The following is a 23,437-nucleotide window of genomic DNA, read 5'->3' as shown; positions in this document are numbered from 1 at the left end:
TCTTGCACCACGGACTGCACAGTGTTCAGTGCACTGCTCCTTTAAACTGGCGACGACCACATCATAGACAAGGCAACATGGCGCATCCAAGGGCCCCTTTGCTGTCGTCCATGTGCAGATCGTGTAGGAACTCCTACCTCACGCAGTCACGACGCGCCATCTCAGATTCAAGTCCAAGCTCTTCCAGAGAACCAGAGCGCCAGCCCACCAGACTGTCCGAACGTCTAGGGATCAAAGTCAATGAAGAAGTCCCTGCAAAGGAGACTGATGCTCTGAGCCAGTTCCACGAGCTTCTACGCGGAAGTTCGAACAGCAACGCAGCGTCGCCAACCACGAACAATTCGATGCGCTCCATCTTCCAAAGAGATCTCCGGAACGTCGCACAATCTGCACAAGCAGAAGCCGCAACGCGACCTTCTGTCAGGAGCTCGTATACGGACGAGCCATACCACATTAACGTCTACGCCCACCGGCACAACACCCACATCACGTTCACCGAACCGAATCGTAATCCGATCTTATCCTTCTCGTGCGGCAACCTGGGACTTCGCAATGCCCAAAAAGCATCCTACGATGCAAGTTTCCAACTGGCAGCATACACCTTTCGGAAAATGGCAGAGAAACAGTGGAAGCTGGGAGGCAGCAAAAGCAACAAACACAACAACAACCCATGGTGCACGCTATCAAACATAAAGAAACCCGCGTACAGTGGTTCCCCAGGCGCGGGAATTGAGGTGATATTTCGAGGATATGGGCCTGGAAGAGAGGCCTTCCAGAAAGCACTGCTAGGGACGGAGGGGAGGATGATCAAGCCCTTAATCGCGAAGGTGACGGACGGGACGAGATTGAAGTTTGGAGGAACCCGGAGTCCGCAAGTTAGAAGGCTAGGTTGAGCAGGAGGGGGTTTGTATGTTGTACGATTACAGTGAGCGGATGGAAGCAAAATTTCATGCTTTCTGCTCTCGGATATAGACTCGCATGCAGAACAGCCCGCAGACTCTAGGGGGAAAGGACCATTTGTGAATCCACCTATCTATCTATTCCGGTTCCTTCTCAATATCCTCCTGGTGAATTCGAGAAATAGTCACCACCACTAACAGGGCTCAATCTCACTGGTGACGGACTCGAGCTTCCCTCCGAGCTTTCCTCCGTACCTTTACTCCTCGAGCGCGGTATTTGCAACGTCCCTGCGCCAGACACTGTGCGAGTGGGCTCCAAAAGGGTCGGCTTGTTCCTGAACCCCACGCCGATGATGACCCTCCTCAACGCATCCCCTCTGGGATCAATGCCCATCATGAACCTGGCAAGTTCGGCGCACAGCTCGAAATCCCCCTTTTGACGTGCCAGTTTCATGAGGCGGATGACATAGCCCTCGAACTTGCGGGCGTCGTAGGACTCGGATTCGTCGTTGCCCTCTTCTAGCCCCTGGAGAACGATGAGGTAGCCGCCGGCGGTTTTGAGGTCCTCGAGTTCGAGGGCTTGTTCGAACAGGGTCAGAGGGGGGGGGAGGTGTGCGAAGAGCGTTCGCCAGGACGAGAGCTCTGTTTTGCGGATGCATTGCACCACGGTCGATAAATATGTGGTTGGTGGGAGCACGAGTTGGAGAAACGAAAGGACAGCCGGCAATGGCCCCTGCGCCTCATCTTCTTCTTTGTCCCTCAATGTAGGTTTCCGATCAACTTCATCGTCGAGGACATTGTGTAGCAGAATTTCCAGCGCATGAGGAAAGTATGAGAGGTTCTGGTACTGGTTGGCCAGGCCGAATGCGGCGGGGGTGTCGTTTGCTTCACAGAGTTGGTGGCGAAGAATATAGGGAAGGAAAAGTTGGGTGCGAATGCTGGAGCGGAATTGGGCGAAATTGACGTCTCGCCTTTGGAGAAGCTCGGATTCAATACCCAGCACCACCCCTTTGGTGAGCAGGATGGATAAAGGGTAGAAGTCGATGGACATGGACAGTACTGGGGATGTGTTGAGATCCCCTGCAGCGTGGTGGAACAGGTCACGCACATCGGGCCAGAGACGAAGCTCATCACCGTTGAATATCCAGAGAGAGTCTCGCAACGAGTAGTTCTGCTGGCTTCGTAGGGTGAATGCCGATCCAGGTGACGGTGTGGGTGGCGCTGATTCATCCAGACCAGTGCTGAAGTTGAAGTATATCTGATCCCGCATGAGGATGTAGTACTCGACATGCTGAGCAACGACGCGCATGTCGTATTTGAGCTCGTCCTTTTCGTTCCGAGACGCTTGCAACAATACCAACTTGTCGTCGACGAGGAAAAGGACGGACGCGAATTCCACGTCTCTGGAGGGATCTCCGTTTCGGAGCTGGGAATCTGGCACGACCCAGCTGACGGACCGAACTCGACTTGGTGCACGGACGATGCCGTGAAAAGCGATTTGGCCCACCTGCACAAGCTGTGCGCCTCGATCAGTTATGTTGAGGATATAATGGTAGAGGATGTTCTCGTAGGTATAGACCAATAACGAATCTTCTCCCGAAGGGCCCACAAACACGATGGGCATGGAGAATGCTTCGTTATGCAATGGGAAACGGCCCAGTTCGAGTTCCCGCGAGTACAGTCGCAAGTCGTACCCACTAGTATTCTCAGTTGCCACGGCAAGGACATGGTTGAACCAGCACATTCCTCCACGGACTGCAAACGAACTCTCTACCGACAAGTCGGAGAAAGTTTTCCACCTTCCACTCTGAAGACTGTAGTGGGCCAAGCCTCGACGGCCAGCAATTGCGACATATCTTCCGTCTTGTGACACAACGCACGACTTGATAGGCCACTGATTGTGTAGATAGACATGTGGATATTCGGCGTGATGCCAAAGGGATGCCTCATTCGATATAGAAGTCAAGTCGGGGAGTTCATGGCCACGATAGACTGTCAGCTCCGTAGGAGTTTGGAGAAGAGCACGAACGAGATTTGCGCAAGAAAAACAGCCCATAGCCGCGCTCCGCGACATTTCTAACTTCCAGATTCGGCTATCATACGGCGTCGTGAGGAGAATTTCGCCGCCTGCACCGATCCAAGTAGCTCGCTGGACAGCGAGGAGCCATTTCTCGGCATTGGATTCGGCGTGTGTTAGGTTCTGGTGGAAGGTCGAAGCGCCCTCCTTTCCAAACACTGACCACGTACACCAACCGTGTTTGTAGCCGACAAAGAGACAGTAGCCATCGGGAGACCATATAAGACATGTGATAGCGCCTCTGGACGATGGCGAGGTGGAAGCCCGGAAAGTGTGAGACAACGGGATATTCCCGGCGTAGTCTTTTGCAGAATAGCAGATGATTTCTCCACTCGAGGTAGCAACGGCGATGAGTGAGAATCGGGCATTGATACTCGCAAATGTCGCGCCTGAGGGTGATTCAGGCTTGTGAAAACAGTAGCCGTCAAACAGTCTGGTGGATGGGTTTGTGGATCCCTTTGAGGAGGGAACAGACTCGTCTGAAGACGGCGCCCGTGTCAACTGCGGTTTCATCCGCTGCACGGCATACGCATGGCCGTCCTGTGACAGCCAGACTGAAAGGTTCATGGCTCTGTCATGGATCATGGTTGATATGCTCGACTTTTGGGTGATCCAGTCCATCCTGTTCAGCAGCTGGGCAACCGCATTGGAGCCATCCTTCTGAAGGTCCCATCTAATGCACTGCACGGCAGCCGGTTTGGTCGTTGCCACGATTATTTCCGAGTCGAGGGCGTTGATTGAATTGATTCCCGCATCGATCTTGATGGCTCTTCGGAAGCGCAGGAGGACCTCTGGCACCCCAGCAGTCTCGTCTGTCCCAAAACTTCGCATGACATTTTGACGTTTTGCTTGGCTATACCCATACTGCTGTTGCAGGACCCGGGCAGTCTGGTCGCTCTCTACAGAGTATAGCATCAAATAGGCCCCCGCTGTGCGAATGACCAAGGTGCTTCCATCTGGTTTGAATGCGACGCCAAGATTCTTGCCGTAAGTTTCCAGCGACTTCGACGAACGAGAGAGCGAGGCGAGGACAACCAAAGGTCGCGTTGACCAAAGATCTAAGCGAAAGGGGCTGATCGTCGCAAAGAGGTGGTCATGCCGCGCAGCTTGAAGGTCGACTATGGCATTGGAGTCGTCATCCGTCGAATCATTCTTCTCTACGTCTTCCCTCGAGCCTTCTTCATGGCCGGCTTCTGCCTCTTCGGCTTGGTGTGCGGCTAGGGCGCTGGATCCATGGTATGCGAAAATTTGCGGCACGCTGCATGGCCAATACATAATTCAACGAATCAATGCCCAGCCACATGTCTGTTGACAGTCATCTTCTTCCGCGCTGCCACCGCAATTGACTCCAGGACTTGTCGAGGCTTGAAGCTGTCGTCGAGATGAATTGCTCGAGATTTCGGGCTGATCTGATTGATGCCAAGCATATTATCGACTAGTCCCAGATGGGAGGATGGTGATGCCGCCCTGTGCCTTGGCTTGACGGTATTGAAGAACAGATCTCTTTGGAGTTTGGACTCGAGGACATCTCCAGACAATCGACACGTTCATAAACACCCCAAATTCCAGGCCCAAACAATGGCGCTATCGTTGACCTCGAGCGTTGCGGATCGATGCAGAGTTGGTTCCTGGTATCATGAAACTGTTGTTCGTCGCTGATCGTTCAAACTCCAGTTACCGGAAACGCGCTTTTGCGGTGTTCTACGACACGACTCAAGTTAAAGGTAAGCCACATGCGCCTATTTTGCCGATAGAGAACTTGAAAACAGTGTGATAAGCATGAAATTCCCCCAGCCGCGCCGTCTTCGAGACAATCTCACAACCCCAGAGTGGCCTCACAGTGCCAGTCGATCCATCCCAAGAGCTCAGAAGCGAGCCCCGCCTTACGCCATCTCTGCTCAACGAGATGATGACTCCAACGCCTCGCTGAATTGCTCAAGACTTTTGCCCTCTTTAGACATCAACAGGGTCTTGCAAACTCGGTTCTTCAGAGTCGGCCCTACATCGCTAGATTCCGGAAAAGGTGTTGTTGAGACCCGGCTAGCTGCTCTAGTTGATAGAGTTGGGTCCTCAGCTGTTGGATTTCATTGGCCATATGCCGTATCTCCACCTCCGACTGGTGTATATAGTTGATCGCATTGGTGAAAACCTCAGCTTTACGGACCCTGTCGCCCAGCGTTGATGGAGGCGAGCTGCCTGTGGCTCGGCGCCGTGTCATCCGTGGGTTCGCCCCTATTGCGAGGAGAGTGTCATGAAGCTGAAGTATCTTATCCTTCAAATTATCGCGGTATCGACGCTCGATTTCTGAATGGGTTGCCTTCGCTTTCAGCATGAGCGCTTCGGGATCGCTCGATGGCTCTTTCGATTTTGGCTTACGACCTCTTTTGGCTGTGTTGGTCGAACTGCTAACGGCGGAAGTTTCCCGAGAGTTCATAAGGGAGTTCTCTGATAGTTTCCCACTGTAATTGGCGCGCTTGGAGTTGGACGGACGTGGAGGTGAATTCAGTACTCTGAGGCTTGCGGGATCCGGGTCGCTCGAAGAAGGCTGTTGAGTGAAAGAGAGATATGGTTCGGGCGTAGCAACGCCAGCGCTGAACCCAGTCTGCCCCAGATACGGGGAATATGTAGAGGTTAGACCACCATCAACGGCGTTCATGTCCAAGGCAAGATCTGGAAAAGAATCTTGGCCTGGCCGCAGGAGAGCGCTATCCGCTAGAAATGTGTAATTCACGGGAGTTGGAAGCATGGGATCCTGGTCTGCTGAGAGCGCATTTCCATTCTCTGAATAGGCAAATTCGAGGAAAGGGTCGTTCGTCGGCTGCGACCGTTTCGTTAGTTGGGGTTAGGAGAAACCGACATCTCAGACCACGTACTGCTTGGTCATCGAGGGCAGCCTGTCCAAGGCCTGGAACAGATGCAAAGGCCATGTTTTTTCTTCACGCAGCAAAATGATTTCTGGTTGTTCTTCATGAATGTGCGATGCAATGCCCAGACTCACGGGACACTGAGAGAAAGGGGCATTGATATATCTCTCCATGCTGGACCATGTGGCTCGTCGACACGGCGAGATCCGCCTCCAAGCAGCCGGGTCTGACATCTAGTACAAAGTTTGCAAAACCGCCAATATGCAAGGAGCCATGTGGTCCTGAGAAGGTTTTCTTTGGACTCTGCCTTAGGTCCAGGTACCGTGTACGAATCCCCAAGCAAACACACGTTAGGGTCTCTGGACGAGGGCTAGAACACGTCGTCCTGCAGAGCGCATTGAGGATTGTTCTCGTGTCACCCTGGCAGTTTCCTTCTAGCCAATCAGCGGCGCTGGAGACACTTCCATCCGGTCTCTGTGGTGTGCGGAAAGTACCGGAACTGTCTTGTTCCTGTTTGGGCCACCAATCAACAACGCCGGGTTTGTTTCCAGCGGTTCTGGTTGGCGGATGACTTTCCACGTCGCGGCTGATGCTTCTGACGACCAGCGACAGACGAAAAGTCGATGCTTCCCCTCTCCGTTTGTACCAGGAAGCTTTGGCGGATTATTATTCCTCTCGTCCGTCAGTGGACTAGCACCTGACCTTTTCTTTGCGTCAGACCACCCCACGACCACTGCAACAAGGCTATACCCTCATCTGCAAAGGGCAGAGGATACGACAATCATGGCCAGAATTGCCCCGGATTACCGGGATCTGGCTGCAGCCTCGTCGGCCACCGCTCCTGAGCCCGCAGTTCCTCGGGGGTTGAAGAGGAAACGTCCGAACACCAAGGTGGCCTGCCAGCACTGTCGCCTGCGGAAGTGGGCTGTAAGTCGCACCTCCCCAGCTGCATCTTGTCAGCCACCCCCATCACCATCCGTGATCTCCTGGTTTGCGCCGTTTGAATCGAGCGCATGTTGATAATAGATTATTTAGTGCGATGGTGACCGCCCTCAATGCTCGTCGTGCCTCAAACATGGTGTCACCTGTGTCTACTCGAGTATTGACAAGTCGGAATCGCATATCGGCATCCTTAAAAGAGAAAATGATGCCCTGAGACAGCGATCCGAGCATCTAGAAGAGCTACTAGATCTCCTGAAAAACTCGCCAATGGATCTGGCCCAGCTGACGTTGTTGAAGCTTAGATACGCAGATCCTGACTCGGTGGTTGGGCTGTTGCGCGGTGGCAGCCCCAGGAATCGTCTTTCTGAACAGAAGACGGCCCATGCATATCTCCCTGAGATCCAATCCCATCTGGAGTTCGCAGAGATGGTTCAACACCCGGTTGCATATCCGATGCTGGGCATGGGGACGGATAAATTTCCTGTTACGAGTATGATGCCAACATTTCCCCAGGGTCAGATTCCGCCGCCCCTGAAAAGGGAGCAGAGCAGCTCTGATAGTCCTAAAAATGTCCCGGATCCTCTGTTTAGTGATGCTTCACCAGCTGTGGGAGCGATTACTCCCGAAGCAGCTACTATCGAGCAACAAGACACTCATCGTCCTAATAAGATTCAAATCCAACTTGGTCCCCAGCCGCCGCCTAGGTATCCCTTGGACCCCCGACTGGGTGGCTTGAACATTGAATTTTGGACGAATGTTTCTATATCTAATGAGTTTGCGGCCGGGGCGATCTCCTTATACCTAGAAACGGATCATCCCTTCTTAGGCCTGTTCGATGCGGATTTGTTCGTTGATTCCCTTGTGAGTTGCAGCTTGAGGTTCTGTTCTTCCCTTTTAGTGAATGCGTTGCTCTCCTATACCTCTGTAAGTATAGCCGAACCCCACGCCGCCAGCGTCGGCATCAGTCACGCCACACAGCTATTACTGACCAATACTTCAGCAAGGATACAGCTCCAAAGATCCGTCAGCTCTGAGCAGGAGCTACGAATTCCAAAGCGAAGCCGAGCACCTATTGACAGCTGGAAACCTGTCCGATTCCCTGTCCAACCTAGCTGCCTTGACCCTCCTATGGATAGGTCATATATGCCATGGCTCGGGTAAAGATGGACTACCCAGTGTGATTGCCGGGATCGAAATGGCCAAGAGAATGAGGCTGTACGGGGTGTCAGATACACTGACAACCCACGACTGGCTATCCGAGCCCACGGAAGACCGGTCAGCGACCGCGCATACCGCGTGGGGTTGTTTCAACATGTCAATGTGAGTCAATAAACTAATGCGTCACGCCCTCTGGTCGTTGTTGGCCCTAAAATCCTTCAGGGTACAAACCCTCTACGCTACGTCCGTTGTTACAAAATACCCGCCTACGGTCCCCATTCCTGGGGCCTCCGAGGGACAAATCTCTCCAGCCGACGATGCAGGGGCGTCCAAGATTAAGTTTTCAGGCCCTGGGGATACATTTCAATCGTTCTGCAAATTTTGGAAGACAGCGTCGACTATATTGTTGAAATATCGTCCTGCCCAGGGTGAACCCAATGCCACTCTTGAGTTTACGTTGTCGGAATATCGCAAGATTGTGGGTTTAACCGACCTGCTTCCCAAGAAAATGTCATACCTTAGCGGTGCTGAAAGCCACGTGTTTGTGTTCCAGTAGGTGCAATCACCCAGACAGATCTTGTTCGGCTCAAGCCGTACTGACTGGCACCAAGAGTCTGGTTCCACGGATTGATTCTGGATATTTTTCGTCCCCACATCGCGGACAAGGATCAGCACGGCTTCAGCTATTTCTCCCGGAGTGCAGCTTTGCCGCAGGCCATCTTCGCCGCGTCTATCAGGCAACTAAAACAGATTATCCTCGTCTACGGTAACTACCCGGAATCTTCCTACGATATCTGGTGGCATATTGCCTTGATGTACGTCGCCAACGCGGTTGTCAAGGAAAGGGGAGACCCTGAGTGGCGCCCCTATTTCCTGCTCTGCCTCTACCACTACAATATCCTCGCCCGCTGCTTCGGCATGGTTCAATGGATTGTACCTGGACTCCTAACTATCGCAGTTCAATCTGGAGCCATAAGCAGCTCAGAGGCCCATTACATGAAGGAAGAGTTTCGTACCAATCAAAGAGTGAAAAGACCCCAGGGCAGTGGAGCGGGCTTTGTCTTGGATATGGATCGTGCGATCACAGATTGGAACGCAGCACAAGCCGACAGCCTCGCTGCCGAGTTTGAGGACCTGAGTTTGTTTAATGAGTTTACAGATGGCATTGTCTAACGCAGGTCCTAGATCCGGAATTTGGCTCCCACGCGATGCCGTGGCTACGACGGCAAAGGGGGTCTCACTACCCCAAGAATGCGCCTACCACGCCGGGCATTGGGCGTCCTGACGGGGACAGCTACAGCGATGTCCTCCCTTATCGAGATACATGTGTCCTATTGTAGCATCTTTCGACTGCATCTTCAATGGCAGTGGAGTTTTAGTTGCAACTGTGACCCTTGAGCGTGGTTTTCTCCTGCAGCATGCATTCGTGAAGCTGGTAGATTATCCAGTACGGAGTATTTAACTACCTAGCAAGCTGGGAAGTTGAGGCTCGCTAGGTTCCCTAGGCCTCAGCAGCCTGGAAATTTAACTCGGCCTTCGGTATATGCCGGCCTGTTCGTCAGCACTTTGGCCGTTGGTTCGCAGGGATTTGGCTGCGCCGCCGCTTTTAACCAGCCTCCATGAGAACCTCGGGTGCCCGCAGAGAGTAAGTATCCTTGCTCTTGATCCTTTGGACATCTCACGTTTTGTTCAAACCTCCCGATGTTCACCACCTTCTCCAGCTACGAATCTCCTTCGCCCTCAAGTCCTTCCCTTACACCGACTGCGGCGAGAGCTTGCGATACATGTCGTAGACTGAAAGTCAGAGTAAGTCCTAAGTCCTTGGTGCATCTCTACACTGGAAAAATCAACGCTGAAGAACACACCTAGTGTGGAAATGCGAAATGGATAGCGAGTTCTTCGTCGCAGGCCGCAGAATCTTGCAGGCAGTGTCTCCATGCGGGCTTGAAATGCACTTACGACGAGAAGCCTGTGAAACGTGGTCGACGGCGGAAGGGGTAAGCGTGAAAGCGAATGATCATCCGTAACGTTTGTGCCTCTGACCGTCGCCATGCAGACACGCTCGCGAGACCATTCATCCGTATTCTGGGACTCTCCTTGATTTGAATTCTCCATCCTCTCAAGAGCTAGGACTCTCGCCCGCAGGAACGAGTAGAGATCTTGCGGAGCCAGAGTTGGGCTGTCCACCCTATGGCATTCCACCTGACGCAGACTGCGAAAGATTTGAAGCTGATGGCCAGAACCTCCCATCTGAATTACAGGGCTGTGATCTCGATACGGTTCCAGCCGACAACAATCAGTGCTTAGTTGCAGATGTGATGCTCCAAGATGACGAACTGTCTAGGGGTGACGAAATCTGGAGCGCCATCGACGAATTTTTTGACACAATGTATGTTGTGTTTCCCGTCCTGTCATACGCCAGCCTCGCCACACGTCTGATCATCGAGCCAGCATGGCGCGCCATCCCTGAATTCCGCACGCTACTCTTGGCTATTCAAGCGGTGAACGCAGCGAGCCAGTTCCGCATGGCTCCAGGAAACAAGGAACACCTTTCAGAGCTCATTATCCAGGTTGAGAGGTCACGCTTGGATTACGACTTTGCCGACCCAGCGACGCTCGACGCTGTAGTAATCTCTTTGTTTCTGTTCACTGCCTATAACGTCCTCGAAAGGCACAACCGTGCATTCTTGTACTTGGATGAAGCGCTCTCTCTCCTGGAAGTGGTGGAGCCTTCCGACGAAGAAGAGCGGCGCAGAAAGATACAGATTGAGCAGGTCCTCTTCAACACAGAGGCAGCAACTCTGGCGATATATGCAAATAAGGGCAGACGGCGACGAGCTCGCAGGCCTCGGAAGATTCCCGGCGTGCCGACGATGGCGTCACATGCCCTCGGTGCTATTGATGAATCCGACAGAGTTGCTCTGCATTTATTGAGGCGCCTCACTGAGATACATCTGGCCGAGAATGCAGATGCATTCGAGGAAATAGATATCGAGTCTGAGGCTGACATGGCAACGCTGTTCGGCGCCGTTTTTCGACGCCATCGGTACTCCCGCATACAAGCTGCCGACGTGGTTGTTACGCGACAATGGCAGCTTTCTACAAAACTTGTCGCTAGTCTCAGAGAAGGCCTCGGGGTCTCGCCGACATTACGGAAATCAGTCGAATTCCTAGGTCTTGCAGCCATGTCTTGGATTTGCTTACTTGGTGAAGGTGAACTACGAATCGTGGGCCTCGGGAAATTATCTGGCCTTGCGCAGAATATCTACATGCTCGCAGGAAGAGGCCAGTGTCAATACATCCTCGGTGGCCTCGCGGGCGCTGTCATCAAGGAAGATCATGAGAAAATCTTTGCACCACAACTTGCAGAAGTGGTCATGCCTTTGATCTCGACAGTTCCTTTATCGATAAGTGCACTGCCGCACTGCGAGTATCAGAGGCTGATGCCTCAGGCACAAACGGCGATGCAGGATGAGCCTATGAGCGGTGCCGTCTTTGAGACCAACAGCGATTTCTGGAAATCTTCGACGCAGGAAGATATTGGACAGACTTATGATTACAATTCGCCAGACCCCATCGATCGATTTATCGATCTCTCTTAAATGGACCAAATTAAAACTTGAACTGCAATCTATTCTACCTCGAGTCAGGGTCTTCTCAGCTCAATGCTGCCATGAAGATGTCTCTCTGATTCTCAAGCCACCTCTTCGTCACAGCGGCATTCATTGGAAAGGTGAAGCCATGGGGAACACCAGGGAGGATCTCTTCAGTGACGTGTGTGCCAAATGAGCGAAGAAGCTGCGCATATGCCAAACCCTGAGGCATCAGATAATCGCAAGCGGCGACTGTGATGTGGGTCTTGGGATGGTGTGCGATGTCTCTGGCCATCAGAGGAGATACCAAAGGATCGTCTATGTCGGTTGAGTCGCCGATATAGAGGTCTTGGAATGGGACGGTCAGTAAGGTTGTCGTGTCGTTGACAATGGCCTGTGATACATGAACAACATACCGTATAATTTCTCGAATTCCTTGACCACCAGCTCCGGAGCGGATGGCACGTCTGCAACTGCTTCCTCGAGGCTGCTCCTTTCAAGCCGCCGTTGCTTGTTGAATGCATCTTGTGCCTTTGGGTGTGCAGTCACAGGGACCACGAGGCTCACCAGCCGCAGACTGGGATATCCCGTCACTGGACGCTCCTTGGTGTGTTTGATACCAACAGCTGCTGCAAGGTTTCCGCCTGCCGAAGCACCCCATAGTGCTATGCGCGAGATATCGATATGGTATTTCTCAGTGTTTCGAATTGCCTTGGGAAATATCCATTAGCCTTCAAACAACCTTTGCTTCGGGACAAGTGGCAAGTGGAGGACATACCCATGCAATTGCCTCGGTGCAATCGTGTAGAGAGGCTGGAAATGGGTGTTCGGGGGCAAGCCGATAATCGACGCCCAGAATGACAGCGCCGAGCTCCGACGCGAACAGTGTCGATATGGCTGTCATTGCAGTCAATATCGGGTGTGGATGGCACAAACTGTGTACATGGCCACTACTCACTGTCGTCGCCACAAGGCTTCCCGTGGATCCAACCGCCACCGTGGAGCATAAGTATTGCAGGTCTCAGCTGCTGCTGCTTTGAAGTCTCCTCTGCAAGCTGGGGCTCATACACCCGTATGACGAATGTGTCCTGGCTCCCATCTGAACACTGCACGGAGACATCGCTTATGTCGATCTTGGCTTCAGGTCGTCGACGTTGAATGTCGCATCTCGCTCTATGTTCGGCGAGAGGTCCTTTCAAGAAAACATTGTCGATCCAGCGGCGCATGGCCTGGACATCGGTGCCTCCTGGTATTGCCGTGAAATCGGCGGGCAGCTTTGCCAGTTCCTAATCTCTAGTCAGTATTGCTCTCCTTGTTTATATTCACGTGGCCACCCACCTGTAAGAAATTGAAGTCTGGGGTTTGAAGTTTGTTCGTCGGATTAGGATTCATGCCCTGCATTCTGCAGAGCAGCTCCAGATCTGGTGACGCCGGGACATCCTGCCCATGGAGGGTAGATGCCGGCTGGACATCAGCTGTCCCGGTAACTGAAACTGTGGCCATGTTTTGATCGGCTCTGGTGAGGGAACCGGCCCAGCGGGAAACAGCCAGTGCTTTTCATTCCCATGATTGCAGTGGGCGGTCCAGAGAGCTGATCCTCGGCAGGTCAAATGGATGGACCATTTTGATACGTTTGGGGAATTCCATTTCTGGACCAATTCTCCAAGTGGCTTAGTGAGGCGTACATTTGTCAGCGCTTGGGATTTTGCAAGGCTGGGATCCAGTTTTCGAGCTGCTTCGCACCCGGCGTCTATAGGGCATTGCTACAGACCGTCTGCCCCATTAGGACTTTCTCTCTCTCTCTTACCCGCCATGGAATTCCCCATGGGGAGTGAGTGGATCATCGTGTCCGATCCTCGAGACTTTGGCCACCCCTGACCGAGGGCAAGTGGAGATCACGCTATATAACATACGGCTATCCGCCTGAATACTCGAACAGTTCTTCTATGTTCTGCACCACCGATCACTCTTGTTATCGAAGCCATGGGTTTGTTCACGGCCAAAAACGAGGCCACTCTTCACCAGGAGCATGTCGCCGAAGTCTCCCAGGACGCGGTCGCAGTTGATCGCAATATCCATCATCCCACCGGATGGTTGAATTGGAGGGTTGTCGTCTATAGTGAGTATAGATCCTGCATCAGGCTGGAGAATCTATCTGACATCGCATGTCTAGTGGTCATCGTTGGCCTTTCGATGGGTCTCTATGGTTATGACAACAATTTTGTCGCCCCTCTTTTGTCTTTGCCCTTGTTCATCCAGAGATATCAAGGTCCTGGAATGGCCTTCACAGTAGGTGGTGGCTCGCGGTCATTCTCAAGCATTGACATTGGACTAACGTGGACGCGCTAACTCTAGGCACGAAATCTCGATGTGCTTGTCACTGTTCCCCTCGTGGGCGCGGCTATGGGAACGTTTATTGCATCGCCCGCGATGAAATACTTCGGGCGGAAGAAGACGTTCATTGCGGCTTACTTCTTGCTTTGTACTCCTGGATCATTCTTGCAGCTATTTGCCCCCAATATCGGTGGTATGACGGTGGGAAGATTTTGGAACTGTGAGTGTCAATATCACTGCCACGCTACGAAAATGTACCAACTGATGTTTCAGACCTTGGAATTAGTATTCTGACAACCACTGCTCCGCTTTACCTTGCGGAACTTGTCCCTGCCCACGTGCGTGGCAGAGCAGTTGGCTTTTGCATAGCTGGAGTGGGCGCAATAGCGATCCTTGCGACCACCATCGTGTGGGCGAGCGAGAAGATCAACGACGAGCGGCAGTACAAAATTCCTTTGGCGGTACAAGCAGCCTGTCCGGTGACCTTTGGCCTTCTGACGATGCTCTGCCCCGAATCACCCCTCTGGTATGTCCAGCACGGCAAGGTGGAGGAGGCACGACGCGTGCTTATGGTCATCCGCAACAACAAGGCAGAAATTGTCGATGCGGAAATATCAATTTACCGAGTGTCTCTTGCCGAAGAAGCCGAAATGCGAAAGCAAACCAGGTTCTGGGACATCTTGAATCGAGCCAACATCAAGCGCACCCTCACCGCGGGAGCTCTCCTCAGCTCAAGCCAAGTAGGCGGGCAAATCTTGATCGGCACCTACTCGACCGTCATCCTCGTGCAGAGCGGTGTTGGGAATCCGTTCCAGATGACCATCATCATCACCTGCCTGCAATTTCTGGGGACCATCATCGGGCCTACCTTGGTGGACAAAGCTGGGCGCCGACCTGTGGCACTTGTTGGCTTCTCGGTCCTCTTCGCCCTCGACGTCGCCGCTGGCAGTCTGGCCGCCGGCGGGCTGAAGACGAATGGCCAGAGGCTGGGTCTTGCCTCGGTCTTCATCATCTTCGCCTTTGCGAATGCCGTGTCTTTCCAGTCCCTGTAAGCCCACTCCACCTCAAAAGCTGCACTGTCGGTACTCTTCCAGTGTCCATGCTAACTCACCTGCGTCCAGGGCCTTTGTCCTCCCCACCGAAATCGCCACGCCCGCCCTTCGCGAGCCCACGGTGGCGTGGTCCATGTTCTGGTCGTACGTGACGGCCGTGATCACGACCTTCGCCGTTCCCCAGCTCACCTCGGCCGACGCCGCGAACCTTGGTGCCAAGGCCGCCTTCATCTTCGCCGGCTGCGTCTTGATCACCGTCATCTGGGCGTACTTTTACATCCCCGAGACGGCGGCCCGCACGGTGGTCGAAGTGGACGAAATGTACGCGCTCAACTTGCCGATGCGGAAATGGAGACACTACCAGTGCCAGTCTGTCCATGTGACGGCGGAGATGGTGGAGCAGAAAAGTGCAACTGTTGACGATGCGGGCGCTGTCTAGGAGAATGGTCTTGATGAAGCCCATCGAATCAAGCCAACTCTTCCGCTCTTCCAGTATAAGTTGGTACTCGGTCGGCAATAAAATTGACTTCAATTGCACGAGGGATCCCTTTCAGGTGGCTAGAAGTACATAGTCAAGATCTCGTCGTCTTCCAAACTACATAGCGTCTCCCTGGATCAGTCTGCTCAGCCGCCTCTTCAACGCGATTTGCAGGGCAACAAAGAGAAAAGGTCCCTGTCTCGGGTAGCATTCAGGTCGCCAACTGAGAAATGTCTTGCCAATTGCTAGGTATCCAGCTCTCACTATGAAACCCCGTAGCTACTACACACTGGCTAGGACGGCAAACGCTCGGGCGTCCTAGACAGGAAGACGCTCATTACACGGATCTCAAACTCCAACAAATTCTCCCAAGCCAAAGAGATCCCGAACAACTTCAGACGAGTGACAGTATGCTCCGGTCCATCACCCACAGAAGGCCGTTGAGTCTTGAAAGCCTCTTGTGACACCAAAATTGCGGGTTCCCTCGTTGGATCCCACTTGCTGGAACGAGCGGCACGTTCTGCGCAACGGTCCTCAGGAATAGGACCGGCCCTCTCTGTCGTCGCTCTCCACGCTCGTGATCCGCATACGCGGGCTCAGCTACCTCGAGGGAGGACTGACATACCTGCCTTTGGGGGGGGGTTGGCGGGATTCTCGCCGCTCTCCTGACTGGCAGCGTCTTTCTGGGCCACCCTCACTGCCCTAGGTCCGCGGTGTTGCTCCGTTCAGAGAAGAGTCCGGGAACGTGTGAAGGCTCTGCTGCCAAATGAACCGAGGGCAGAGTCTTGGTCCATTGCAGCTCGCGAGGGATGATGGGCTGCCTCCCTGGACAACACAGGGGCATTCAAGCACGGCGCTCAGCTCGGACGGGCAGTGTTTTCTCAAAATACTTGGCCCGTCAACCGTTAGAAGGAGAACAGGCCAGTGCGTCGAAGCATGAACCAGTTTTTCCTTCCTCCATGGTACCCCCCTTTATCATTTGGCAGGGGAGTCTGCATCGTCTTTTGATGTTGGCATGCTTCAGTGCGAGCGACCGAGATTGTATTCCATTTCGGTCCAAAATCGCCCCTGAATGCATCTTCTCAATGAAGAGAAGAGATGTGGCTTGGGCAGGGGGGAGGAGAAAGGAGAGAGGCTGGAGGTATTTGTTTTAAAGCGGTTGACTTCGAGTGACTACCCTGCTCGTACAAAAGCAGCTTCTGTCCCTTCGAATAGATCGTAATATAGGCGATGAGTATCCCCCATGTCTCGTCGTCTGCAAAAGCCCACCTAATCCTCAGCTTGATCATGCCACACCCCGCACCTCGGGTTCGCGACAAGCTATCGAGGAACCAATAGGACCGCATCTGAGGCGAGCCTTTGGATTGCTGAGTCACTCTGCCGTATCCCTCATCTGGGCTGGATCTATTCGTATCACAGGGTCAGGCGAGAGGGGGGGGGGGGAAGGAACAAGACTTTGGTGCTACCGCAATCTTCGGGCTGCCCCTCCAGAAGCCTGCTTTCCTATCTATATCTATTCCTCAACCTCTGCACCTTCGCGGGCAAAGAAACCGTGAGATTGTAAGCGTGAAACGCCCCCTCCAACATCGTCTCGAAAAGGACAGCGAACCCGGGTTCAAAATGCCCATCATCGACAAAGATGTGCCCCAGACCATCTCGATCCCTTCAGCCACGCTGCGCAAATTTACGGGATCTCGAGTCGACCCCTACACCCGCTACGTTGCTTACAGGCTCTTCCGAGACCTGAACATCTCGGTCCAGGGCCAGAGAAACATCAACAATGCGCTCAGCAATCTCCCGGTCCATGTGACCGTCGCACCGGGCGAGAAACTGTCCTTCGGCTGGGGTCTGTCGAATGTCATTCGTGACCAGGCCGTCCACGAGGGCTCCTATGAGCATCTTGCCATGATGATCGCGTTGGGAGAGAGCTTCCATGAACCTTACGGCGCCAGAGTCCTGATGGCCATGGCCAATGCGGCGGCAGGCCCCGAGGATATGACACCCCATTTCAGTCAATGGCAGGCCGCGCTTCACGGATGCAACGGCATATTCGCTACGTCGGATTTTGGACTGCTGGTCGAGGACTATCTTCAAATCGACCCCTATCCCATCGTCTATCCCGTGTCGCAGGTCAAGAGCATCGACACCATCTTCCCACCGAGCATGATCGCCCAGGCGCTGCAGGCGCTGATGCGCGTCACAAAGGGAGAAGCGAAGCATGTCACGCTCATAGGCAGCGGCATCATATCGTGGTTTGCGGCAATCGCTGAATGGCTGTGCGATCTGCGGATAGTCGTCTATCAGAAGGACGGGAAAGAGCTGCGCGCTACTCACCCAGATCAAGAGCCCCAGCTCACGCTGGTGTTCGTACCGGAAGCCGGCATTAAAGCATCCTTCGACCCATGGAAGCCCACGGGACCTGCCGTCGAAGAATTGTCTCTGATCGACCGGACCTACTCGGCGACTCTCCATACCACGAGGTTTGGAGGTCGGGTTGCGTGGCAGTCACTGCTTCCGCGAGTGTTTGGCAAGAGCTTCCATCATCTCGACCATGACCAGTCCAAAGCCTTCGGGACAATGATCGGCAGCGCGGCACGGATGTTTGAGGGTTTGGCACATGGCAAAGGACACGAGGAGCACGGGCAACTGGTGTCGGTGCAAAACCAGAGCAATACCGCGTCGTACGGCGCCGGTCTCATCGAAACCATCACAAACTGGCTTCCCGAACTGCGCAGATTCCAGGGTCGCATGGAGCGTTCGTTGAAGCTGTCTCACGAAGATGCCTCAGCCTCGTACGTGGACAACCTGACCAAGATCAGGAAGGCCTGCCACTGCGGCATTTGCACGTCCAAGGACGAGGTGGAAAAGGACAAGGAGGGTCTTCCGCCCGACCACGGGTACTGTCTGGCGGTCTTGGTTGAGACGGTGATTTCGCTGGGTCTGGCTCTTGCTCGGATGGCGGTGTCGGCTCATCTGTACCCCACCAGATCGGGCATCTACAGCTTCTATCAAAGTCAGGTGGCCCGGAGAATGGAGGCTCGTGGCTTGCACTGGACGATGCATTTCAAACTCGTGTATGGCAACGTGTGGAACGCCCCTGACGCCGTGCGGCTGCAGAATTCGGTGCAAATTTTCGCCGGGTCGAGGCCGCAGAAGGACCTGCCCGACAACTTGGTCGCGCTCTCACACGAGGGATGTTGCGCATATTTCATGGATTTGGAAAAGAGAATGAAGTCTTCGTCAGATTGTCCCCAGGTCAGGCTGATCCGAGTGGTGCCTGGGGGAATCAACGTGGGCGAGAAGGTGTTTGACAGGGCGTGTATGGGACCTGTGGAGGGTGCCGACCCAGACGATCCATGGGAAGACATCGCATACGAGCATCTCCCCGAGCCTCTCTTCTTCAAATGAGGGCAAGTCGACAAGAGTAACCCATTTTGGGAAGGTCTCAGCTACCCGGAACAGGTGGAGAGTCTTTGTGTCACAGGATGGGAGGTGTTTGTTGAGTAGGCCAAATCTTGCTCAACGACCGCCACTGACGGATCAATGGAATATTGTTTTGTTGTTCTTTTCTTTTTCCCGACTCCTCAAATTTGTTGGACAAGGACGAAAGGGGCGACGCCATCACCGATCGGAGGGAATCTCGGGGTCTATGAAGGAAATCGTGTACTTGTAAAGTGGTGGGGAGGAGTAGGGCGGCGCCAGGAGGGCAGGGCTAATCTGACTTGTTCGAGAGGTTGGTTGAGCAGCCAGTCGCAAGAGTGGGAGAGAGACGCGGAGATGGTTCGGGGGAGCATGTTCGAATTGAGATCATGTGGTGCGATTGATCGAGTCGTGTCCGTATGTGTATTTCCCGGTGAACGTGGCTGTAATGCGCCCTCTCTGGCTGCTCGCTGCGAGCAGATCTGCGGCGCCCGTGTCAGCAATGACTTCTGTAAAGACGACGAAACCGCGCGAATGACAACCCGTGTCTGTTGGCTGCTAAGCAGAGTTTCTTCCCCCTTTCACGGCCCCTGACTGGCTCAGTCGATGGCTGGTTACAGAACAGAAACAGGCCCAAAAGCGCATCCCGCTCTCATATCCGGACGAGTCCGACGGCGGGGAGCAACCAGGCCAAAGCACCCAATGACGAAACCCACAGGGCTTCCTCCCGGGCGCGGCGAGCTTGTGAAGCTCCAGACCTTGCCTTTCGACCTCACGAGATTGTTGTTGTTGCTGTCGTTTGTTCGCTGTCGCCCTTGCTACAAAAATCCCGCGAAGATAGACGAGACCAGCCAGCTCCCGACCTCACAGGGGGATCTTGGAAGCTCGCCTCTCTCTCGCTCTTCCTTCTTATTGCCTTGAAAGAATCTCCCCTCCATCTCCTTTTCAGCTCCCCCCGGGTTTCGAGTCTCCAGTCTCCAGTTTATTCCTCGATTGTCCTTTTTTTCTTCTTCTTTTCCTCTTTATTTGTGTGTTCGTCTTGTATACTTCCCTTGCTTGGTCTGATTCCCAGCCCCCCCTTGGGTCCTCCTTTTGCTCCACCATGGCCGCCTCAGCGCTCTTCAAGAGCAGATGCAGAAGGGCGAGCTACCTCAATGTGCGTACACCACTCAGTGCTGCTACCCTGGGCCGGAGCTTCCAAATATAGCTTTATAGAAGCTCTTCTCGAAGCTCTTTTGCACTGCCTATATGTCGTTGGCTTCGGCCTCATTCGACCTGGTTGCGTGAATGAATATGGCTAATGGTATGAGGACAGAAATTGGCCAAGGCTGAAGATCTCATTGACCTATTCCCTCACGGCTCATATATCGGCTGGTCAGGCTTTACAGGTGTGGGATATCCCAAGTACGTTTTTCTCGTCACACCATCCAACTCATCTTTATCCCTCGATCTCCACCCACCTAGTAGCCTGGTGCTTACGCAAATTCTCTTTGGCCGGTAAAACAGAAAGGTGCCAACCGCTCTCGCCGATTACGTCGAGAAGAATGGTCTCCAAGGCAAGCTCAAATACAACCTGTTTGTGGGTGCCTCGTCTGGAGCAGAGACCGAGAACCGATGGGCTCGACTGAACATGATCGAACGCCGGGCCCCGCATCAAGTCGGCAAGGAGATCGCCAAGGGCATCAACAACGGCAACATCAAATTCTTCGACAAGCATCTCAGCATGTTCCCCGTCGACTTGATGTACGGCTTCTACACCAAGCACAAGGCCAACAATCGCCTGGATGTTGCCATCGTTGAAGCCTCTGCCATCACCGAAGATGGCGGCATTATTCCTGGTGCCAGTGTGGGAGCGTCTCCGGAGATCATTCAGATGGCGGACAAGGTAGGATCACAGATAATCACCAGAGTCGGACCAGCCCTGAAATGGCTGACCGCCTCATCAGATCATCATCGAACTCAATACCTCCGTCCCCAGCTTCGAGGGTCTACACGATATCACAATGACAGACCTCCCTCCGCGAAGAAAGGTACGTTTGTAGCTCCCTTCGCCCCAGATCTTCTTAACTGACCAGCCTCGTCACAGCCATACCTGATCATGGCTCCAGAGGACCGCATTGGGACACCGCATATCCCTGTCGACCCAGAGCGCGTGGTAGCGATCGTCGAGTCCGATTATCCCGACCAAACAACCGAAAATGCTCCTGAGGACGATACGTCCCAGGCCATTGCTCGCAACCTGATCGAATTCTTGGAACACGAGGTCAAACATGGCCGGTTGCCCACGAACCTGCTGCCTCTGCAATCCGGCATTGGTAACATTGCAAACGCTGTTATCGGCGGTCTGGCTGTAAGCACGTCACAGAAAGAGAGCTTTTGAGTTCGGATCTGCTGACCTCTTCTTCAGAAAGGAGGAGCCAACTTCAAGAACCTGAAAGTTTGGACCGAAGTGTTGCAGGATTCCTTCCTCGACCTCTTCGACAGCGGTAACTTGGACTTTGCCACTGCCACTTCCATTCGTTTCTCTCCTGGAGGGTTTCAACGCTTTTATGATGGCGTAAGTGTCACACATGTCAAGATTCACCTTTTGCACACTAGGGCTAAGGTCATGTAAACAGTGGGAGAACTATCACTCCAAACTCATCCTTCGATCTCAGCAAGTGTCCAACTCACCTGAAATCATCCGGCGGCTCGGTGTCATCGGCATGAACACACCAGTCGAAGTCGATATCTATGCTCATGCCAACAGTACCTGCGTGTTGGGCTCGCGGATGCTTAACGGTTTGGGTGGTTCCGCGGACTTCCTCCGTTCATCCAAGTATTCCATCATGCATACACCCAGTACACGACCTTCCAAGACGGATCCTACCGGTGTGAGCTGCATCGTGCCAATGTGCACGCACGTCGACCAGACCGAGCACGACCTAGACGTTGTTGTGACTGAAATCGTGAGTGTTTTCCCCAATTATAGTCTGTCAGGCTTGTAAGCTAATTGGATGGTGAAAATAGGGCCTTGCAGACGTGCGAGGAATGTGTCCTCGCGAAAGGGCGCGCGAGATTATCAAGCAGTGTGCCCATCCCGACTACCGACCCATCCTTCAGGATTACTTCGACAGAGCTGAGTATGAGTGCTTGAAGAAGGGTATGGGCCACGAGCCGCACCTGCTATTCAATGCTTTTGATATGCATAAAAATCTGGTGGAGAACGGAACCATGAAAATCAGTGGCTGGAAATAGATAACTGCAAACAGCAAGTCCACCGCTAGGGCGTGAGAAGAGATGCCCGTTCAGACTTCCAGGGGCGGATTGGGAGATTTGACCGAGATGTCAGTTATTCGTGGCAATGGTTGAGAAGGCGAGAGGATCTGGACGTTTGTATCAAGACCCATATCCCAAGGGAGTTATAATCGGAGTCCTTTCATAAACGAGGGTTCCCACTTGGATAAGCACCGTTGCTTCTTGCAGCTTCAACACCGTAATCGGGATTTGTACACTTCATCCACTCTTGTCAGCATGTGGCCTACAAGACCACTCCGAGAAGGTCCAGAGAAGACTCGAGGCGCCATTTGACACCAGCGTAAGATCATGCCCGCCAGATGCTGATTGGTTCTGACGTAACGAGAGGCGGCATAGGATATTGACTAATCCAGCCGAGACGCTTACTTCGCGTATAGGGAGAATTCCTTTGGATACTCCTCACACGGGGTATTGAGCGGGGTGGAAAAGGCATTGCCGTAGAGGCCTTCCCTGAGACACCTCATTGCACCATTGCTGACGATTCTCGCGCCATCGTCGATGATGCCCTTGGCAGTGTGAACTGGCGAGTGCTTCGACATATAAAAGCACCGCGACGGCCCTCGCGAGAAACTAGTGCTCGAATGACCGTAACGACGTGCACCATAGGGACTTATGGTGGAACAAGCTGAGGTTTCCCCCTGACAAGTGATGAGAGTCACCCTCACCTCACGCCTTTGCGGCGACATCTCCCTGGACAGGTAATGCTGACCTGCCTGTTTGACGCTCTGCCCCAACGTCCCCACTAGCCGTTCTCACACCAAGGTTTGCCATAACAACAATAGGAAGCGACCCTCGTTCCAAGTCACGCGACTGACATTCTTGTAAGCCCGTTGTATTGGGAAATCGTTCGAACCAATTCATCGCTCGATTTTCTCGAGGCGGGCTGACCGTGAGCGCTCAAAGAGCTATATAAATCCCGAGTTTGCAATCGAGAATTTCTCTGCTCTCGATATCGCTCCCAAACTTGGGTAAAACACATCTGGAAGCACAATTCAGCTCTCGTTCCCAACCGAAATGGATCCGACTTTCTATCGCACTGCAGCGGAGGCGATCTCTGCACCCCCAGAAGAATTGGCATATGTGGTGGCCTTTGACAGAAAAGGCCAGAAGCATGACGCATTGACTGTCATTGATTTGAAACCTGGGAGGACGTACGGTCAGGTTGTTGGCTGGACCGATGTTCCAGGGCTAGGGGACGAGTTACACCACTTCGGCTGGAATGCGTGCTCCTCTGCCCTCAAACACGAAGGCCACAACATGGACGGCTTGCAACGACGTTACTTGCTTGTCCCTGGCTTGCGCTCCTCGAATATATACGTCTTC

General features: G+C 53.4%; 9 protein-coding genes across 9 annotated transcripts; 6 read left to right on the top strand and 3 right to left on the bottom strand.

Moving 5' to 3' along the window:
- Positions 1-46: 46 nt before the first annotated feature.
- On the top strand, positions 47-1,042 carry PV07_03663 (uncharacterized protein). Its single transcript, XM_016390405.1, has one exon. It carries the CDS (start codon positions 78-80, stop codon positions 891-893), a length of 816 nt encoding a protein of 271 aa, XP_016252307.1. The 5' UTR covers positions 47-77; the 3' UTR covers positions 894-1,042.
- PV07_03662 (uncharacterized protein) lies at positions 915-4,337 on the bottom strand. Its single transcript, XM_016390404.1, has one exon. It carries the CDS (start codon positions 4,249-4,251, stop codon positions 1,054-1,056), a length of 3,198 nt encoding a protein of 1,065 aa, XP_016252306.1. The 5' UTR covers positions 4,252-4,337; the 3' UTR covers positions 915-1,053.
- A 353-nt stretch (positions 4,338-4,690) lies between these two features.
- PV07_03661 (uncharacterized protein) lies at positions 4,691-6,071 on the bottom strand. Its single transcript, XM_016390403.1, has 2 exons — positions 5,850-6,071; positions 4,691-5,794 (listed from the first exon to the last, which is right to left on the bottom strand). The coding sequence occupies exons 1-2, from the start codon at positions 5,901-5,903 to the stop codon at positions 4,976-4,978; spliced, it is 873 nt and encodes a 290-aa protein (XP_016252305.1). The 5' UTR covers positions 5,904-6,071; the 3' UTR covers positions 4,691-4,975.
- A 552-nt stretch (positions 6,072-6,623) lies between these two features.
- Positions 6,624-9,113, top strand: PV07_03660 (uncharacterized protein; the record flags this gene model as incomplete). Its single annotated transcript, XM_016390402.1, has 5 exons — positions 6,624-6,767; positions 6,876-7,706; positions 7,783-8,102; positions 8,163-8,492; positions 8,552-9,113. 5 exons carry the CDS (start codon positions 6,624-6,626, stop codon positions 9,111-9,113), a joined length of 2,187 nt encoding a protein of 728 aa, XP_016252304.1.
- Positions 9,114-9,641: 528 nt separating this feature from the next.
- PV07_03659 (uncharacterized protein) lies at positions 9,642-11,824 on the top strand (the record flags this gene model as incomplete). Its single annotated transcript, XM_016390401.1, has 3 exons — positions 9,642-9,746; positions 9,810-9,937; positions 9,997-11,824. 3 exons carry the CDS (start codon positions 9,642-9,644, stop codon positions 11,540-11,542), a joined length of 1,779 nt encoding a protein of 592 aa, XP_016252303.1. The 3' UTR covers positions 11,543-11,824.
- On the bottom strand, positions 11,480-13,090 carry PV07_03658 (uncharacterized protein). The gene is made up of 5 exons (XM_016390400.1): positions 12,872-13,090; positions 12,492-12,819; positions 12,312-12,430; positions 11,950-12,244; positions 11,480-11,881 (listed from the first exon to the last, which is right to left on the bottom strand). Exons 1-5 carry the CDS (start codon positions 13,034-13,036, stop codon positions 11,598-11,600), a joined length of 1,191 nt encoding a protein of 396 aa, XP_016252302.1. The 5' UTR covers positions 13,037-13,090; the 3' UTR covers positions 11,480-11,597.
- Positions 13,091-13,288: 198 nt separating this feature from the next.
- On the top strand, positions 13,289-15,552 carry PV07_03657 (uncharacterized protein). The gene is made up of 5 exons (XM_016390399.1): positions 13,289-13,652; positions 13,707-13,822; positions 13,889-14,087; positions 14,141-14,915; positions 14,989-15,552. The coding sequence occupies exons 1-5, from the start codon at positions 13,517-13,519 to the stop codon at positions 15,356-15,358; spliced, it is 1,596 nt and encodes a 531-aa protein (XP_016252301.1). The 5' UTR covers positions 13,289-13,516; the 3' UTR covers positions 15,359-15,552.
- A 1,465-nt stretch (positions 15,553-17,017) lies between these two features.
- Positions 17,018-18,805, top strand: PV07_03656 (uncharacterized protein; the record flags this gene model as incomplete). The annotated part of the gene is made up of 1 exon (XM_016390398.1): positions 17,018-18,805. The coding sequence occupies one exon, from the start codon at positions 17,018-17,020 to the stop codon at positions 18,803-18,805; it is 1,788 nt and encodes a 595-aa protein (XP_016252300.1).
- Positions 18,806-19,590: 785 nt separating this feature from the next.
- PV07_03655 (acetyl-CoA hydrolase) lies at positions 19,591-22,315 on the top strand. Its single transcript, XM_016390397.1, has 8 exons — positions 19,591-19,973; positions 20,133-20,221; positions 20,324-20,702; positions 20,764-20,847; positions 20,904-21,167; positions 21,225-21,374; positions 21,436-21,765; positions 21,827-22,315. The coding sequence occupies exons 1-8, from the start codon at positions 19,920-19,922 to the stop codon at positions 22,052-22,054; spliced, it is 1,578 nt and encodes a 525-aa protein (XP_016252299.1). The 5' UTR covers positions 19,591-19,919; the 3' UTR covers positions 22,055-22,315.
- Positions 22,316-23,437: the final 1,122 nt, after the last annotated feature.

Source organism: Cladophialophora immunda (genome assembly GCF_000835495.1).
Source record: "Cladophialophora immunda strain CBS 83496 unplaced genomic scaffold supercont1.2, whole genome shotgun sequence".
Lineage (NCBI taxonomy): Eukaryota > Fungi > Ascomycota > Eurotiomycetes > Chaetothyriales > Herpotrichiellaceae > Cladophialophora > Cladophialophora immunda.
Note: the sequence above shows the minus strand (reverse complement) of the source record. Positions and strands in the feature narration are given on the sequence as shown.